This window comes from Falco cherrug, chromosome 14, assembly GCF_023634085.1.
Source record: "Falco cherrug isolate bFalChe1 chromosome 14, bFalChe1.pri, whole genome shotgun sequence".
Classification (NCBI taxonomy): Eukaryota; Metazoa; Chordata; class Aves; order Falconiformes; family Falconidae; genus Falco; species Falco cherrug.
The window spans coordinates 23,146,247-23,164,641 of NC_073710.1; the positions used below are offsets into that span (position 1 = coordinate 23,146,247).

At 43.5% G+C, this 18,395-nt stretch overlaps 1 protein-coding gene across 8 annotated transcripts in view; it reads left to right on the top strand.

Moving 5' to 3' along the window:
- Positions 1–571: 571 nt before the first annotated feature.
- The window catches only part of PHLPP2 (PH domain and leucine rich repeat protein phosphatase 2), a 40,950-nt gene continuing 23,126 nt past the window's right edge, over positions 572–18,395 (top strand). For 4 of the 8 annotated variants that reach the window (XR_008735089.1, XR_008735090.1, XM_055726565.1 and 1 more), the window contains exons 1-6: positions 572–762; positions 1,089–1,333; positions 10,195–10,328; positions 14,703–14,893; positions 15,329–15,454; positions 16,663–16,817. Coding sequence is in view for 6 of the 8 variants with exons in the window: in XM_055726565.1 (XP_055582540.1) it covers positions 625–762; positions 1,089–1,333; positions 10,195–10,328; positions 14,703–14,893; positions 15,329–15,454; positions 16,663–16,817 (989 nt within the window). In the remaining 2 variants the exon portion in view is untranslated. Of the gene's footprint in view, positions 763–1,088; positions 1,334–1,636; positions 1,712–2,792; positions 2,982–10,194; positions 10,329–14,702; positions 14,894–15,328; positions 15,455–16,662; positions 16,818–18,395 lie in introns of those variants that run through there. The other 4 variants (XM_055726566.1, XM_014277889.3, XM_014277899.3 and 1 more) reach the window with 4 other exon arrangements.

Here is an 18,395-nt window from a genome sequence, read left to right on the forward strand (position 1 = left end):
TTGCAGTTTGGAACCATTGGCACTTACGGGGAAGGTGGGAGGCTTCTGTTTTAACGTGCTTGATCCTGTTCAGGCATGAACAGTAGCTGTCTTCAAGCATTCATCGAATTCTGGTAAACCGCGCAGTGACGATGGTAACTATTAGCAGCCACCACATAAGACTGCCTGAGCTGATGTGCCTGGCCGGCACGGCGCTGAGAGGGCGATGTGCAGGCACTCCGCTGTGTAACTTCAGCCCTGGGAGGCGGGTGGTGGCAGGCAGGGGGTAAGCGAGGGGGATGGCGGCGGGCTCGCTCTCTCTCCTCGCCCGGTCAGTAGGCAGTTGGCGCCTGACGCCCCAGAAGCAGCCGTGTCACCCGCACTAGCGCAGCCCCAGGCCGAGAGCGCTGGGGAGCGCAGCCCGCGGGCGCTGCAGCACCCGCCTGCCGAAAGCTCCCGGAGCTGCTCCGGCTCAGCCGCTAAGCCCGGCCGCGCCCGCGGAGCTGGAGCCGCGCGGCGGCCCCGGCAGGCCCAGCAGCGCCGGGCGCGCTCAGGGGCGGGGCGGGGCGGGCCGTCGGGCGGCGGAAGCCCGCGCGCTTCCGGGGCGGGGCTGCCGCTGCCCGGGGTCTCGCCGTCCGGCCGGTGATGGGGGAGGCCGGGCCGGGACTGGGGGCCGGGCCGGGGCCCAGGGAGACGCCGGAGCCCGAGGAGGACGAGGCGGCGGCCCCGGGCGGTGCACGGGGGGGCCGGGCCGGGCCCCGCGGCGGCATCCGGGTGCTGAAGGTGAGGAGCGGACCGGGGCCTGCTCTGGGGCCGCTCGGGGCCCGCCGGCCGCTCTCGGCGGGGCGGGTGGTGGGGTGCGAGTCGTCGCAGTGGGGCCGCCTCGGCTGCTTGGGGCCGCGCCGGAGGCGCTGCCCGCATCGACCTTGGCGGGACGGGGGGCTGGGTTCTTTCTGTGCCTGTCTCCGAGCGGGGCGGCCCGGCCCGGCGCCCGCGGGGTCCCGCCGGCTCCTGGCGAGGGGCCCGCCCGCGGGCCCGGCCTGCCGTGGGGAGGGAGGCCGGGCGCTGCCGAGCCGGGCGGCGGCTGACATGCTGGTTTGGGCTTGCAGAGGAACGTGAAGCGCAACGGGAGCAGGAGCCGTTTGATCAGGAGCCGCTTTGGTTCCCGTGAGAGGGACTGGCTGAAAGAGGACGTCGGACGAGGCTGCGTGTATCTCTATGGAAAAGATTCTGCAGCTACTGCTTCTTCAGACTTGCGCTTGGTCCTCTGTACGGTAGACACTCTGGCGTCCGAGATATGCGATGGAGAAGGGAGGAAAAACCTCTTTTTGCAGCTTCATGGAGACCTGGTCAGGTGAGGGTGGAGAAAGGATAAATCAGTTTAAGAAACATTGCTTTTGTCTTGGGGAGCACTGTGCGTGCCTCTGCACGTTAGCAGGACCCATGTGGGACAGACAGAGGCAGCTGGTAGCAGTTACAGCCGTGGGTAATGCAATCCATAAAAATGAAGCAGTGGTGCACCTTTTACGCATTTCTTAGTTCAGCCATAGGTAGTTTAGCTGGGAGGGTTTGGCTGGTACTCCAAGAGGAAATATGTTCTCATTTTATAGGTAGAAGCTACTGTTCATATACTCCTTTGTTATGTTTTATGTTACAGATGTTTTAGCATCCAGACAACTTAAGCTATTTAGGAGGCTGTAAACAGGTGTTCTGAGTCAGTGAAACATGTAAGGTACTTTCACAGTTATGTCATTTAATATTTATGTGTTAGCGATTTTTTTGCCAAGAAGAGTTGCCACGTAAATAATTAAAGGTAGAAAGGTAACGTAGTAGGGGTTATATAAGGAAGGCTTAAGCATCAGATTATACGTTTTATGCCTGCAGTCGATTTAGACTGTAAATAGACAGCTCAAGGTTTAATGTGCGTGAACATTACACTGTGGATGTACTGTGGACTCCTCTAGGTTTACAAGCTCCCATTATGTTTGTCAGGATTTAGACTTTGCATTGATTCTTCTGGACTTAACATTCAGTTGCCACTCCTGTTCTCAGGGGAGAAAAATTGCTGTGGTCTTCTTACTTGAAGGCAAAGCAGTAGAGCCAACATACACTGAACAAGACTAGTAGCTGGTTTTTTGATACCAAAACAAAAGTCGTAAGTCGCATGTATCCAAATTTTACAAACATGGCGTGTGCCTGATCAGGTAGGGCACAGGAGTGATACTGGCGAGAGCTGCAGAGAATAGGATGTGGTTAAAGCCAGCTGTTGAAAAAAGTTGTTTAGACCCTTTTACCTCGCCCAGCTTGGGTTGTTGGAATTGGGGATAGTTCAGTTAGATGGACACGACCATAGCTATCAAGGCAGCTGAAAATCTCCATTCATTGCATGAAGAAATTACAAGGAAATTGGCTTGTTTTGGATCCTAACAGTGAGCAGATTTCCCAGCATTTAGAAAGTAGAGCAGACCCTTTACTGCGTATCATGAAAAAGCCTGGGTAAAGCTTGTAGGTGTGTTCAGAGTGGGACATTTTGACTTTTTTTAGCTTTTGAAATGGGTTTTGTGTTTGAGTTCTTTTCAGCATCTGTGTCTTGTCTCGTGTTAGGTAGCCATGCCTGTCTTTGTTTTGTGGCAGACTTTGCACTGGATAAGTAAATTGGTCCTGCTACCAGTGTTTCGGAAGCAAGTACTGAGTTGTAGATGTTTACTTCCCACTCTTGTTGCCTCTTGGTCTGTATAACGCTTTGTCAGACTTTGTCTTAAATTTAATTGAGAATTCTTGATTACGGTGCATCCGTTCCTTGTAATTCTCAGAATGTATTTACCACAGAAGAGATCCCTGAATTACTTCCCGCCGGGGGTGTTCTCAGCAGAGAAATGGGAGTTCCCAGCGTTGCTCTGGTAACATTTGTGTTGCTAACAGGAAGCAGGCCTGAGTGGCACCTGCTTGCATGACCACAGGAAGATGACAGAATCCTCAAGATATCCCCATGCCCTGTTGAGGTAATTCCTTCCTCGAACAAAGTTTTCTGATTAATAATGTGTTCATGAATATAAATTATTCTGTTAAGCATCTGATTGCATTTTACACTTAGGTACATTTGTCTCCCAAAGAACTTAAGAATTATTCCCCCCTTTAGTATCAGCAGGTGACTTTCTTACAGAAGCCGACTGTGGCAGTATTGGCATCTGATTCAGAAGACTGAAAGCTGGACAGTAGATGGAAAAATAACAAATGTTTTTGTGTATTCACTTTAAAAGTTCGTTGGTGTCCTTGTGATCATTCTGCATTTCCCTTTCAAGTCTGCATGCAGGGGAGGGAGTCAGTTTCTGTCAGAACTTTTTTTTTCTTCTCCACAGTGTACCTCAAGGACCTTTAGAGTTCTCCTAGCCTTTCCTGCTGTTAGCATTCTTTCATATTCAGAAATTATACCTTCCTGCAGAGGGGAGGATTAAACAAAATTAGCATGGATACCTTCTTTGGTCTGATAGCCCTCACAACAAAAATGTGAACTGCAAAGATGTGAAACCTTGACTGTTGCTTATGAAGGGGAGCTACAGTTGCAGCAGGAGTTGTGGAACAGTTGCTGCTTTTTGTTGGCTTTTCTGTCTCCTTACTTTAACAGAGCTGCTTCTCTGACTGGTGGAAGTGTCCAGTACCTGATATGTGATACTGATGTGGATATAATGGGCTGTTTGTGTCAGGTAGCAGCTGCTGTGACAGCCAGGGTGTTCTCCACGTGTGCTAGCATTCAATGCATATTGCACTGGGTACAAGACAAATTTTTACATTTCTGATGTGATTGCATGCCAATTTGGGTTTGAGAACCACGTTGTGTTCTCTTGAAGGGAAAGCATATTTCTCCACCTCAGGCTTTAACTATCGCCTTTGGAACCTGTCAGCCTTGATCGTGTTAGTAAAGAAATTCTGTAGAGAAACTGCTGTTCCAGATAACTGGTTTTGGTTTTCCCTTTCCTGACCTACCCTAGGTTTTGTTAGTCAATCACTTGGCTCTTGACAAGAACGTGGAACAGTGACCCATTCAATCAGGTCTCCATAATGTCTCCAAAGGCATTCAGCGAGTTGTTCCCTTTCCTGGTTTGAATGTGGTCTGTAGGTAACAAGCTGGTTTGTTCATTGCTTTAATTACAAAGCCCTGTGCTGGACCTATGTGCATCATTAGCTAAATGCCTGGACTTGGGGCTGATGTTTCCAGACCCAGCTTACAGCTAGAGCCAGGAGAGTAGCTCGGCTGCGGGCTGGGAGTCAAACACCTTTCACACCAGGTCATCACACTTGAAATGTGTAATACTAAGCTGTGCTACATCTGCAGAGTGGTCAGATACTGCATCCTGCATACATGTGACTTCTTGGGTGTAGTTTTTTCTGTTACCTCAAGCTCTTTTGCCAGGTAGTGAATTCCAAAGACTTAACTTTTTGGCAAGGCTTTTGTCTTCCAGCCAGTGGCAATCAAACCTAGATGGTACAATAGTACAGACCACTCTTTTGGTTGGTTTTCAGACAGAAATGGTACTATGGCAAGAGAGGTACATTTGTTAGGGTATTAGGCCTGAACAGATATTTCTGCCAATGTTTCTTTTGTATGTGGCTTTTTTATAAAAGGAACAAAACAGAGGGCATTGTGTTTGATCTCTTCAAGAAACGTATCAGCTTGACTTATGCAGATAAGAAAGAAAATGAAGGGTTATTCAAATTAGCATTTTGAAACCCTACAACATTAATTCTTGCTGAAGTGAAATATGAGAAGAATAAAAGTAATGAAAAAGATCAATCTCCTCTCCGGAAGGGGCAAGTACGGTGAGCTAAAATATACAGCTTTTTCGGGGGGGTAACCACAATACTGTACTTCAGAAAGTATTGAGTAACGTATAGAACTGTGATTTAATTTGTGTCATATGAAAAGTGCTTATCCCTTCATGGTATTAAGGTTCTTCCTCAATTCTGATGATGATGTAGTTTAACCCCAGCTGGCAGCAAAGTACCATGCAGCTGCTTGCTCACTGCCCCCACCCACAGCAGGATGGAGAGGTTATTCAGGAAATAAGTAAAACTCGTGGGTTGAGATAAAAACAATTTAATAATATGAAATAAAATATAATAATAGTGATGAAAAGGGAAGAGAAATAGAGGAGTAAAACCCAAATAAACAAATTAATACAGTTGCTCACCCCTGTCCGACTGGTGCCCCAGCCTGTTCCTGAGCAGCAATTGTCTGGGCATGGCCAGCTCCCCCCGGTTTATATACTGAGTATGATGCTCTGTGGCATGGAATAGCCCTTTGGCTAGTTTGGGTCAGCGGTCCTGGCCCTGCTCCCTCCCGGCTTCCTGTGCACCTGCTCGCTGGCAGAGCATGGGAAACTGAAAAGTCCTTGATTTAGAGTAAGCATTACTTAGCAACAACTAAAACATTAGGGCGTGATCAACATTTGTTTCATACTAAGTGGAAAACACAGCATTGTACCAGCTACTAACAAGAAAATTAACTCTATCCCAGCCAAAACCAGGACAAGTGTATTGTTTGCAAAAGCCTCAGTCCCTTCAGCAGCCAAATTGTGTTTTGAGTGTTTGTGGGGGTTTTTTCCTAGGAAATCTAGATGGAGGCTACTTGAAGTGTTCCATTTGTGAGTGATACTCAAGCATTTATGGCTCCTGAGCTGTAGGTCATATGCTGGAAAAGTTGTTTACTGGCCAGCGTAAGGCTTTAATAGCAGAAGAATTGGAATCTAGCAATAGTCAGGGGAAACACAGGCAAGGTATTTGGAGATCCAGTCAAACCTCTCATATTCTTCTTGGATACTGTGCTGAAGGCTATAGAGTACATCAGGGTTTACTGTATTGCAGCATTGTTCAGTGCAATCTATTATTTATTCCAATTTTTAGTAGCTTGCCTGTTATAGGAGACAGATACACAGGTTTGTCATTTCCAAGATTACCTCAGAAAGCTCTTTTGAAAATTGGTGTCATGTTCACTGCTGTCTGTTTCTATAGCAAAAAAAAATAGATAACATAAACCTGAGTTAAATATTTGTAGAGGTTCTTGGCTCTAAGCTTCTAGATCTCAATAGAAAGTCCTAAAAAAGACGGAGAGCCTATGTTTGAACTGAAGAAGTCTCTGCAAAGAGAGAGGCATTGGTGGCATTACGGTCTTTTGAACAATCTCTTGTCCAATGTCCATCTTGCAAAGCAGGGAAAGAAGCACTTCATAAACCAGCTTTTCATGCTGATAGTATGAAGAGCTGTATCTTAACTGGACTAGGCTCTTTTTTCAGGAGTTCCAAGAAAGGAACAGTGTCAGAGTGACTGGTGGTACAGGTGATCAGCACTGTCTGAATTTACATTCTTGACTGCTGTTTTCCTTTTGGGGGGTTTTTGTTTTGGAAGCTATTTTCCTTTTTATTTTGGCAAGCATGAGATCTGGTCCTTGCTTATAGGCTCTCCAGATGATTTCATCAGGCAACACTTTTTCACTGTGAGGATGATGGAGCACTGGCACAGGTTGTCCAGGGAGGCTGTGGAGTCTCTATCCTTCAAGATACTGAAAACCCAACTGGACAAGGTTCTGGACAACCGGCTGTAGGTAGCCCTGCTTGAGCCAGGGGTTGGACTGGATGATTACTCCAGAGGCTTGTTCCAACCACATTGAGTCAATGATAAAAAAAGATTTAAAAAATAATTTGAAAAGTTCAGAAATCTGATTGCGGTTTTACTGATGCTAATGGAAAATAATTTATTTAAATAAAATATATGTATTTAAAGTCATAAATACTTGCATTACTGCTTTGTAAGATTTAATGCTGTACTTGCCATTAAACTTACTTTCTAGTCAGTGTAACGGGTTAGAAATATCTGTACTGAATTTTTGGCAAATTGAACAGCAGTAATCATCTAAGCTCAGTAATTTGGCATTATGTACCTTAAACTCCTATGAATTCTGAGCATTTGTTCAATTTGTTTTGGCAAGTTTAGGTTAATTTGGCTTTCTCTTGTGGGGGGGGGGGGGGGGAAAGTCCTTACAAATAATTGGGAACGTGGCAGAAACTTCGTCATGTGTGTGCGTGATAGCATCTGATTTGGATACCAGAAGAGAATAGTTAGGCCTGGGGAGGGATTGTTTTTCCTGCTGAAATTTATCTGAATTTGCATTAAACTACACTGGGTAGCTCTTTATTTCAATTTCTTTACAGCTTTAAAGAAGAGGCAGAAAGAAAAGGCAGTTTTCCAAATGTTTTTTGTATTTATAAAAGGACCACCACCAAAACTGACAACAAACCACCAGTACAGCAGCAGTGGCATGCATTGCTGACAGTCACCTTGATTACATCTTAAACTTTAAACTGATGCATGCATATTATTCTTATGTATGAGTTTTGGAGTGTACTTACAGTACTTATCAAATTGTTATCTCTGACATTGCTTTTGGTCGCCTTGGAAGCTTCATGAAATCAGGGAAACACCTAAAATCAACCAGAAATTATGACCAGTGACAGATGTTGGTATGAATAAACGATGTTTTATACTGGTTAAGGCAGCTGATATCTCATAAACTAAAACTTAAATCCTACTAGTCCATTCAAGGAAGGAATAAGAACAGATTACCAAGCAAACCAGCTCTATCAGGGAGTGATCCTTCGGGTGGATTTGAAGATACAACAGATCAAGGTTTTTCTCCTTTGTTCAGTAAAGCCTATTTATGGGTTGAAATTTGCCAGTAACTTTCCGGTTGTATTTTGGGCTGACTAGAGACTGCAGCCTGCGAGGCCTGACATCAGTTTTATTAGTCAGTAGAAGCTCCAAGAGACAATTTCTGAAGCAAGAGAAAAGGGCTTATTTCATAGACAGCCTTCTGGCTAGCAAGTTGATGTATTACCCTGTAAAACAAAAGCAGGGGAAGCAAAGTTGCCCTAAGCAGGCTTAGCAAACATTGAGTAGTAAGAACTGGTTTTCAGGATCAGCTTTGTATCAACTACATGGTCTTTTCAGGCTAGAAACTTTGTTGGTTTGGATCATAACTTCATGAGTAATCCTGTTTCTGATGCAGAGGTCCTGTATGTGAAGTGAAAGAGCTGCAATGTATGTGCTTGAAATACCTGAGGTCATTTTACTACTTGAGGTGCTGTGTCCTGTTGGCTACAAAGGAAGTCTGGATGACTACATAGTTGCAAAGGGGGCATGTTTTATGAAATCAGTCCTACCTTAATTTTGAGAAGGCATTTGTAAAGCTGGTGGTAATAGTGGATATACTATAATATAATCATTAAAAAGAATCAGAAATATTTTTTTCTTTGGTTGGGAAGAAGCAGAGATTTGCTCCATACAGTAGTGAAATATTTCACGTTAAGACATGCAGTATAAATGATATATGCAAGTCAACAAATTTTAGTAGAAAACAGGTCTTACCAAACAAACTTGATCTTGATGCTTTGAAATTTCAAGCTTGATTGCCAAAGGCATTAGTCATTTGTTGCAGTGTGTGATGTAGAATTTGATGATGGGCTTTGAGCAACCTGATCTAGTTGAAGATGACCCTGCTCATTGCAGGAGGGTTGGACTATGACTTTAAAGGTCCGTTCCAACTCAAACCATTCTGTGCTTCTGTGTTCTGATGTCATTGGTGGAAAAGCAATGCACAAACCAGTAAAACTCATTGGCTGATACCTTTTCAAATTGGAAACTGTTGTTCAGTGGAAGCGTTATTTTTTTAGAGGGGTTAGCATATGTCTGAATGAAGAAGGCTAAACTTGCACTCTTCAGTTGTTCTATTAATAATCTGTGGCTAAAATAAAGGTAGCAACTCAGGAAGGCCTAGAACGAGGGAGTGGTGAGTGTTGAGAAGTCAGTGCAAGACGCTGATCTAGATACGTTTAACATATGGTATTCCCTGGAAAACACTGCTTTTCAATATCACTGGATATATGTAAAAGCCAAGCGTACTAAATAGTAAAGAGGAGAGGAAAGAGGCTATAACTTGCAAAAACTACAATTGAGGGGGACTCGTGGATTGAAGGGATATGAGTGAATGTGCCAAATAGTCGAGAGCAGCTTTGATCCAGGAATATAAATACTCTTGAGTATAACTAAGAAGTCTCTGTATGTTTGTGTATGAGTACAGCGAATAGTCATGTTGGTATGCTAAAAAAAAAAAAAAATTAGTGGTAAAATTTATTTTGAATCAAAGTAGACCCACCCTAGCAAGAAAAATTTAAAAGCCTCGTTTTGAAAAGGAGGTTAGATATAGTTAGTTGCATGATTTATAAACACCTGTTTAAAGAACAGGTGACAAGTCGGGATCCAGTGACCGTAATCTGAAGCTAGGCACTTTTAGATTAAAAATGAGGATTTTTATGTGGATAATGAAGTGGATAATGAGTGGACAACTGGAGAAAATTTATTTTAACTCCCGTCTTATGTTTTCAGTGCTTAATGTTTTACACTAAGACTTTTTTCCCTAAAGTAGAACTTCTGATTTAGGGAGAAACTGTTATTTTTATTGCAGAAAATAACAATTCCACATCTCTGGAAGAAGTTAGACGAGAGGATCAAAAAATTTTTTCTGTTCTGAATATACTAACCCTGATGTTTCAGGGGAACTTACTGCCATTTATTCAAATTAGGCACTGAATCCTTCCTATGACCTGTTGTAGTTCTAAAAATGTCTTTTCTTTAAATGTACTGTTTGAGTTAATTTGCCAAAGAGTGAGAATCTTACACTGATGAGAGCTAAAGAGTGTGGGAAATTTTTTTTCTTTCTTTTTAGAAGTTGTTCTTCAGGAGGATTCTCATATGCTTTGCTCCCAGTTGCATCTGGAAGAGAAATTTATGTAGAGCTCTTTCAAATCTTTCAGTCATTATACATAGGTTTTTAAAATTATTTGGAGTCTGCTTTTTGTGCAGTGTTTCTAGTTTTGATTCTTGTCATTGTTTCCTCCTGGTGCTCCTTAAATCATAGAATGGAAGTGATCACCATGGATTGTATGGCATATGTCTGTTGCTTTTCCTCTGTTGCCCTTCTGCAATGTAATTCTTTAAGTGTTGCAGTTCTTAAGTGCTACTTGACAAGCAGGAAGCACGGACCCCGGGGATGCTTTTCAGGGGAGCAGAACAACCAGTATGTCAGTATTCCTCACACTTTAGCTGCATTGAGCCTTGTTTAATCTTTTTTGTGTTCTCACACTGCTTTCTTGTCTGTTTTGACAGGAGGCTGGAGCCCACAGAAAAACCCCTTCAGATTGTATATGACTACTTGGCTGGGTTGGGTTTTGATGATCCTGTCAGAATGCAGGAAGAGGCAGCAAACTCTGATCTCAGCTGTATGATTCGCTTTTACAGTGGTAAGGAATCCTGTGTGTGCACACTTGTCACTGTTCCTGTAGCTTTAACTATGAGGTATAACTCAGCTGAAGCCCAGGTCGTTGACCTGTTTGGTTTCTAGATGGTGGCTACATCAAACACTCTAAGTACCAGTAAGCATTTCCTAAAAAAAACGCGTGTTTTCAAGATTGATAGAAAAAACCCATGATTCTGTAGTTCTTTTGATGACAGGGTGTCTATGGCTTGAGAAAAGACAGCTCCACAGGGAGACACAAGATTGCTCTGTTTTTAGTTTCCATTGTTACAACAAATGCCTTAGAGCTCCTAATAAGATCAGAAACATATTGCAGTTCAGTCTAGATAAGCCTAAAGACTGTATTTCCAAAAGGTATGTGGATATGGGCAAGGAAGGTCCTGGTCAAATACCTTCACAGCCTGTAAATACAGAGTGAAAGTGCCAGCTGGTAAATAACAATGTAGGTCGCCATTAGAAACCCACTGTGTTTCATTGCAGAAGTGAGACTTCTGAGTGGCCTATTGAATCAGTTTGGGCAGGATACCATGTGCATAAGGAGCAACAGAACGATAGTCGTAAGCCCATTGACCTATGACGCTAGCAGTCAGAAAAGGAATTCACTGAAGTGAAGAGGAAATATGAAAGAAGTAAAGGAAAGGAAAGCTGGTAATGAAATTATTTCATTACTTAGAAATACTTCACCTACGTATTTATTGCATTTCAGGGAAAAAAGGGTCAGAGTGCTTTTAATGGAAAACTGTTTGTGTATGGTGGAGCTGGGTAGCCCGACTAAGCTGCTAGCCATTGTTTATTTATTCAGTGTCAAAACCGGGAATCATAAGAAAACAGCTTCTCTACCCCTTTACCTGAGACAAACCCCTTCTGTCTGGGAGCTGTGTGCAGAACAGGAAAAACAGTGTAATGGAGATGGAAAGAAGGATGACATGCGTACAGTCTGGATTTACAGGGCAAGGAGCAGGGATTCGGAAGTTACTTCATCTGCAAGGAGGAGAGGTGTCAAGCGTAAGGCTGTAGACGACTTTTAAGGAAAAAATTAGCAATTCAGTTTGGGTATGTCAGGCAGGAACTGGTGAAGATTTAAGAATGGTGACTCAACTTCGTGGAAGCAAGCAGGTAGAAAATGGAACTAAGTAGTTTCAGTCAGCATGGGAGAGTAGTCCTGCTTAGAAAGAGGCTGTGAAGGAAGAAATATAAGGATTGAAGAGAGTTCAGGAGACCTTTTTTAAGGAAGTAAAAGTAAATGTGGTTATTAAAGGTAGGGGAAGAATTAGCGGGAATGCTATGGAGGATTATGTGATAATTTTGCAAAGCCTGTAGCTAAGAACGTAAGGGATGAAGTAATGCATTTTAGCCAGAGAAACATTACTTGGAATCCTAGAGTCACAGAATGGTTTGGGCTGGAAGGGACCTCTAGCCCAAACCCCCTGCCAGGCACAGGGACACCTGCCATGGCCCAGGCTGCCCCCAGCCCCGTCCAGCCTGGCCTGGGACACCGCCAGGGATGGGGCACCCACAGCTGCTCCGGGCAGCCTGGGCCAGCGCCTCGCCGCCCTCATCATAAACCACTTCTTACTTAGGTCCAATCTAAACCTACCCTCTTTCAGTTTAAAACCGTTGCCCCTTGTCCTGTCACTACAGACCTTGGTAAAAAGTCTCTCCGTGCCTTTCTTATAAGTCCCCTTTATATATTGAAAGGCTGCAAGAAGGTCTTCCCAGAACCTTCTTCTTCTTCAGGCTGAACAACCCCAACTCTCTCAGCCTTTCTTCATAGGAGAGGTGTTCCAGCCACCTGACCGTTTCTGTGGGCCCCTTCTGGACCTGCTGGAGTGCTGAGAGCAACCTTCATATTTATTTCACTCCTTGGGGATGTCTCTTGGATTTCTCTGCTCTCTTCCCACATTTCTGTCTGCCTTTCCCATGTGATACATTGGGTTTGTTTCTTTCCCTGGTGCATGGTGAGTGCTTACGCCCAGTTGGGTCGATGGGACTGCAAGCAGATTAATAGAAATCTCACGTTAAACAGTGGTGAGAGGGAAGCATGCTTCCTGAAGTCTGGCTGTTAAGATACTCGTAGGAGCCCAAGAGTTTTAGGCGTGTTAGATTGGTTGGGAGAATGGGGCGAGGGCTTCCTTTCAATGGAAGTCACTTGGAGAATGGAGGCCAGTGACCCAGGCTGGCTGGGGCAAGCTCAGAGACCAAAGGTTAGAGCAGGGGTCCTCAAACTATGGCCCAGGGGCTGAATATGGCCCCCCAGGGTCCTCAATCCGGCCCCCGGTATTTACAGAACCCCCCGGCCCCACCCCCACCCCTCACCGGGGGTTGGGGAGGGAAACCAAGCAGCTGCAGATGACTGCCTGCCACTTCATCCGTGTGCCAGCCCCCTGGTTAAAAAGTTTGAGGACCCCTGGGTTAGATGAACAGTTTGATGGCCCTGGAGAGCTGCATCTGTTTGATCTGTTGTTGAAGCATGTAAAGACTCTATGTCAGGTGTGACAGATGTGAATTGTAGAGGTTGCACGCTTTCTCTGTGGGGAATTGTCTTGATTCCATGTATTGCTGTCGCTGGAATTGTGTAACTCATGCTGTTAGAGGTGCTAGCTCTGTCTGTTGATGACCTGCACCCTTGTTCTCCATGGGAAAGCCTGTGCTCGCTAATTGGAGCATGGAGTTGAGCATCATCGCAGTGACATTCAAGGCCAAGCTCAGGAGCTGCAAAGACTGACAGGAACTTGCCTGTCCCTAGAGGTTAAGAACATTCTTACACACAGCTTGAGGAGTTGTGAAATACCTGGGATTCCAAGTAGAAGTCCTTGGATGTTGCCCCTGGGTGTTTACTTAGCACTAGGACATAGGTGTTACGGATCTTTCAGAGCAGATGGGGGAACTGGAGGATTGGTGTAGCTTCATCGTAGTATCTGGTGCTTGGAACAGTGCTGCTGTGGCAGTCAGTAGGATGCCACTTCTGGTCGCATAATACTGTTTTCTTGCAAATCTGTGGCTGGTCTTTCAGCTTGGTGAAATCCAGGCAGTTTTTTCTGTGGATGATGAGAATTTCTCATCATTAAAGGACATCTTACACCAAAATTCATGTCTCTGAAACAAAGCTGCTGTTGTAAAATAAACAGCTAAATATAATCAGCTAAATTCAGCATGGTATGGACATAAAGACAATGCTTTAAATTTGGCATGCTGAAGAGCCTGCTTTCTAGCTGAGAAAGAGTATAACGACTTTAGTTGGTGGTTAACTTTTTGCTCCTAATAAAAGTTTGGAGTATGATTTGTGTCTGGAAGCGAGGCATGCATAAACAATAGTGAGACTATTTTTCCAGCGAATCTAGAGTTTTTATCATTGTCTGCCATATATGTTGGCTAGTCAATTTCTGACTTCTGGGTGGAGAATATAAATACCTGCAGGTTCATGCTGCTTGGGGATATCAGGACACTTGTAGGACAGTTCAAGACAGAAGCAAGGTGTCAGTAGCAACTTCAAAAAAGACTGACTCTTTTCTAAGTAAAACAAAGGACCTGTTGCCAGGATTTGTCTTAGGGATTATTTAGGATAAAATTAAATACAAATTTAATGTGAGGAGATCCTTAACACTTGAAACTCATAGATCCATCAGTTCAGGCTTATTCCTGTTCTTTAAATTCAGTGACTATTTTGAAAATTTTCCTAGCAGGTAAGATAGTATGAACAGTGGACAGAATCTTGAAAAGCGTCTGGGAGATCTGTCATTATCTTGAAAACAAAAGGTAATAAATGGGGCAGGGAGTTAGGCTGACCTAAAATTAACTGTATGTGGATTAGAAGGCTGACTAGAATTCTGTTTGGCTAGCTAGAGTCCTAGCTAGCAGTGCACACAGCACCAGCTGTAACAGTCAGTGCTGGAGTCCTTTCACTTGAATAGTCTTCGGGGAAGTAAGTTTCTTCTGTAGCTAATTTTCCAGGCCTTACTTTAAAGACTGGTAGAAGCCACTTATTTGATGGTTTCTGTGACTTTAGCTGACTCCACAAGAGTTTGAAATTGCTTTTCTGTTGCATCTGAATGAAAGATGTTTGGCAAGTGTGTAAGTTTGCTGAGGTCTACAATTACCTGTAGATTAGGAACCTACTACCTGGCAACTGGTAGAATGTTGTACTGGAAGGCACACAGTGGTTGCTTATCGCCATCACTGCACTGACTGAGGAAGTTGCTTGTCCTTTGCATGAGGGTTTTTTTGAAGGGCACCTTGTCTTGTCTGTGCTTGTTCTTTACAATAAATAACTTTGCATATTATGTCTGTGTTGCTAGTTGTACTGACAGCTGAGAATGAGGAAGAAAGGGAAAGTGAATTCTAATGTCCCCTTTTTCTTCAGAAAAGCCATGTCAAGTGGAACAGCTAGATCGCATCCTGCTCTCTGGAGTCTACAACGTACGGAAAGGAAAGACCCAGTTGCACAAGTGGGCAGAGCGTTTGGTAATTCTCTGTGGTACGTGCCTCATTGTGTCCTCTGTGAAAGATAGCCACACAGGGAAGATGCACATCTTGCCTCTCGTTGGAGGGAAGGTAAGACATTTTTTGGTTAGCTTTCTGTGACTGAGAAGGGAAGAAAGGATCATGACGATGGGTATTATCCACAAGAGGTTAATGTAGTGTTTTGTAACAGATTACTGCCTTAACATGTGCAGAGAGTTGTACGACCCCTTTCTACTTGCTTTGCTTTGGTAGTAGTCTTAAAGCTAATGACATGAAGAGTTCTGCCTCCACCTTGGTAGCCAATGTTGAGAATGGACGTTCCAGAAATTATTGCTGCTTGGATCTACTTCAGCAGAAAGATGTTAAGAAGGATTTACTTTGTGTTTCTCTTCAATTACATTTTGCTGAAAACACAGTTGTAAAGTTATGTTACCAGTAGTTGGTAATACCTCACCCTAGACTTCAGATCCATTGTAATTGCTGGAGTTTAGGCAGGCTGTTTTGTTTTCAATTCTCCCTTTGCAGGTGGAAGAGATGAAACGTCGGCAGTACACACTTGCTTTCACATCTGCTGGTGCACAAGCTCAAACATACCACGTTTCCTTTGAAACACTGGCTGAGTGCCAGCGGTGGCACCGACAGGCATCCACGGTAAGGCTCTGGAGACTGCAGTGGTTTGGGTGGTGGGGATATGGGTTTAAGAATGGTCTTCAAATGTAGGCTTGGTATGCAGGCAGAGATGCTAGGTATGCAGGTAGGATGCTGGATGGATGGACCCAAGAGACTTTCCAACTTGCTTAATTTCTTACATGCTCAGGACTACAGAGTTTTTCTTTTAGCCTTCTCTTCTGTCTCTGCCTGGGCAACAATGTTGAGTAGTAGTTCTGCATTTTTTTTCACCCCTGCTGCACCTACTGAGATAGCTAATCATAGATCACTAGAGCAAACCACAGGGACTAGCTGACTTTACAGTCATGGAAAGGTATAAATTGCACCTGTTGCCATACTTAAATCTGCCTGGACTGCCACAGAGCTACCCCGATAGGTTTGAGTTAACATGGAGATCACAGGTCAGCAAGACAGGTGTAGTTTGTTCAGAGCTGCATCCTTATTGTGCATTAAAGTACAATTGGATGGCAATAGCTTAATGCTAAGCCATGCTTTGACCATATATATATATATATATATATAAAAAAAATATTATGAAATAGGAAATGAGTTCAGCATAAAGCAGGTCATGAAATCTGGAATGAAGCGCGAGAGACATTGAAACAAAGCATACTTAATGAAAGGAGATCTGATATTTGCAGAGACTTTATGAAATGTTGCAAAACCGTAATTTGTGAAACTTTTTCATCATAACAGGTCATGCTTCTAATATGCCCTGAACAAACTAACAAAAGAAAGCTGGAAGAAGTAGCTAGGTGAAGCAGAGGTCCTGTAAACCTTTAAGGACTGAACTGGAAAGTAAACTGCTTCCTGTTGCTGCTTGCATCTCTGGAAGGCACTCAAGAGATTATGCTTCCTCAGCAGTTTCCTCAGCCAAAAATATGGTTTCCTCCATTAGGCTGGCACTCTTATGTCTAGCTTTTAGGCAGCACCCATTACACATACAGAGCAAGGCTTACTGTGTGTTCATACCCAGATATGCATCCTTCTCAGGGGGCTTGCAGAAACAATAGTAGCAAATGATGTGAACTCATACCCCATAGACTCAGTTTCCTGCATGGGCTCTCCCTGATGGGTGCAGGGAGGTTTTTTCATGTTCTTGCACATTGGTTACTATTTGCATTCTTTGGCCTTCCAGTAGACTTCCAGAGAAAAATTGTTGCACAGCTGCAGCTTTTCCTCCTTTTCAGGTTGTGTCTATGCGACTTAGCATGGTTGATCTGTCATGCTACAGCCTTGAGGAACTACCCGAGCACCTATTCTACAGTCAAGACATCATCTACCTCAACCTACGACACAATTTTATGAGATCAAGTGGAGCAGGGAGTCTTGACTCTCTTTGCAGGTCCACAAAGAATTATTTTTCTTTGACATTTGTATTTCTTGACATGTGCATCCAGGGATGAAGAGGAGGGGGAGTCTATTGCCGGTTCTCGTGGGGGTGGTAAAAAGACTGATCTTCAGGAATCTCTAACGAATGAGGGGGCTAGGAAGCAGAACTGAACAGCACAGGCAGGCATAAGCCTCCAGCAATTTACAGTATTCATGAACTCCCTTCCATGGATTCTTTGTGCTAAGTTTGATCTGAGATGAGCCTTGTGGAGCAATATGCCATTTGTATGGACAAGATGCAATAGTAATATAAGGCTGCTTCCTAAAAACATTTTGGGTATAAAATAAAAGGTGAGGGAAAACATAATGCTGCTATTGTGGGTAAGCACTGCAGGTCTGAAAAAGCCCATTTTCTGAAGTTCTCGACGTGCATTTGGAATTGGCAGAGGGCCTGTGAGACTCCAGCTTTGCTTTTGAAACTTGTAGCAATCTGCTTTTAAAAGAGTAGCAGTTGTGTCATGGTATGGAAGCATGATGTAGTCACTTTATGTAAGTGAAGGGGTCTTACAAAAATATTTTAAAGTTAATTCTTGAAAAAAAAAATCTAGAGGAAGATTAGTCTGTTGATACCTACGCTAGCCATACTAAAAAGATTTCAAGGAGTTGCTCTATTAATTTCAAAAGCAGTTAGGAAGCCTGTAGCAATATTTTCAAATGGCTTTGTGGTGGTAACACACTTTTCTTAAGGCATAATGCATTTAGAGAAATTGCAAAACTGCAGGGTTTTTGTTTTGTTTTGGGGTTTTTTTGTTGTGTTTTTGTTTTCTTTATTTCTAGGGGCCTGTTACCAGGTTATTTTTCTTCCTACAGGTAATGAGATACCCAGATATCCATGAGGGTACACACAGGGGGAAAAAATTGCACATCTGTGAGAATTCTTTGCATTTTGTTGAGAGCCAGAGTCTAGTCTGGTCTTATTTTAATTCCATAGTTATTTAAATGTTTTGTAACTACTGAATTGTAGTAGGTTCTATTACTGAAACAGCTGCTTACAGTAATTCAAGATTTTGCTTTCTACTACTTTCTTCAAATACATTGTGTGATGTTGAAAACCTTACCAGAACTTCGTTTTCTAAAATGCGGTATCCTTGGTTCACAGGATCAGCAAAGGGGCATGAAATTTCTTTTGACCTTGCATGTAGTCAACAAGAGATCTCACATGTCAGAAACTCAACTCTTTTCCTGGCAGTGACTATGTCTGATGAAGCTGAAATCCTCAAACAAACAAAAGCCATAAAAGAAGCCCTCACTTCACACAATCTTGAATAAACAGGTAGCATTAGGTAGCCCACGTAAGGCTGCTCATTGCCATTTGAAAAGATTTTATTTCGGAGGTTTTTAGGATGTTTATCAGGACAAAACCCCAAATAAAGAAACTTGCTCACTTGCAGTAGGTGTCATCAATGCCTAGAGACTCACAATTCCAAATAGCGGAATTTTTTGCAATGATCAGATCTCTTTCTCTGAGGAAGTCTTTCAAGCTCTAGGAGTCTAACTAGCTATAATTTGTAATAATGGAACAAAAATAATT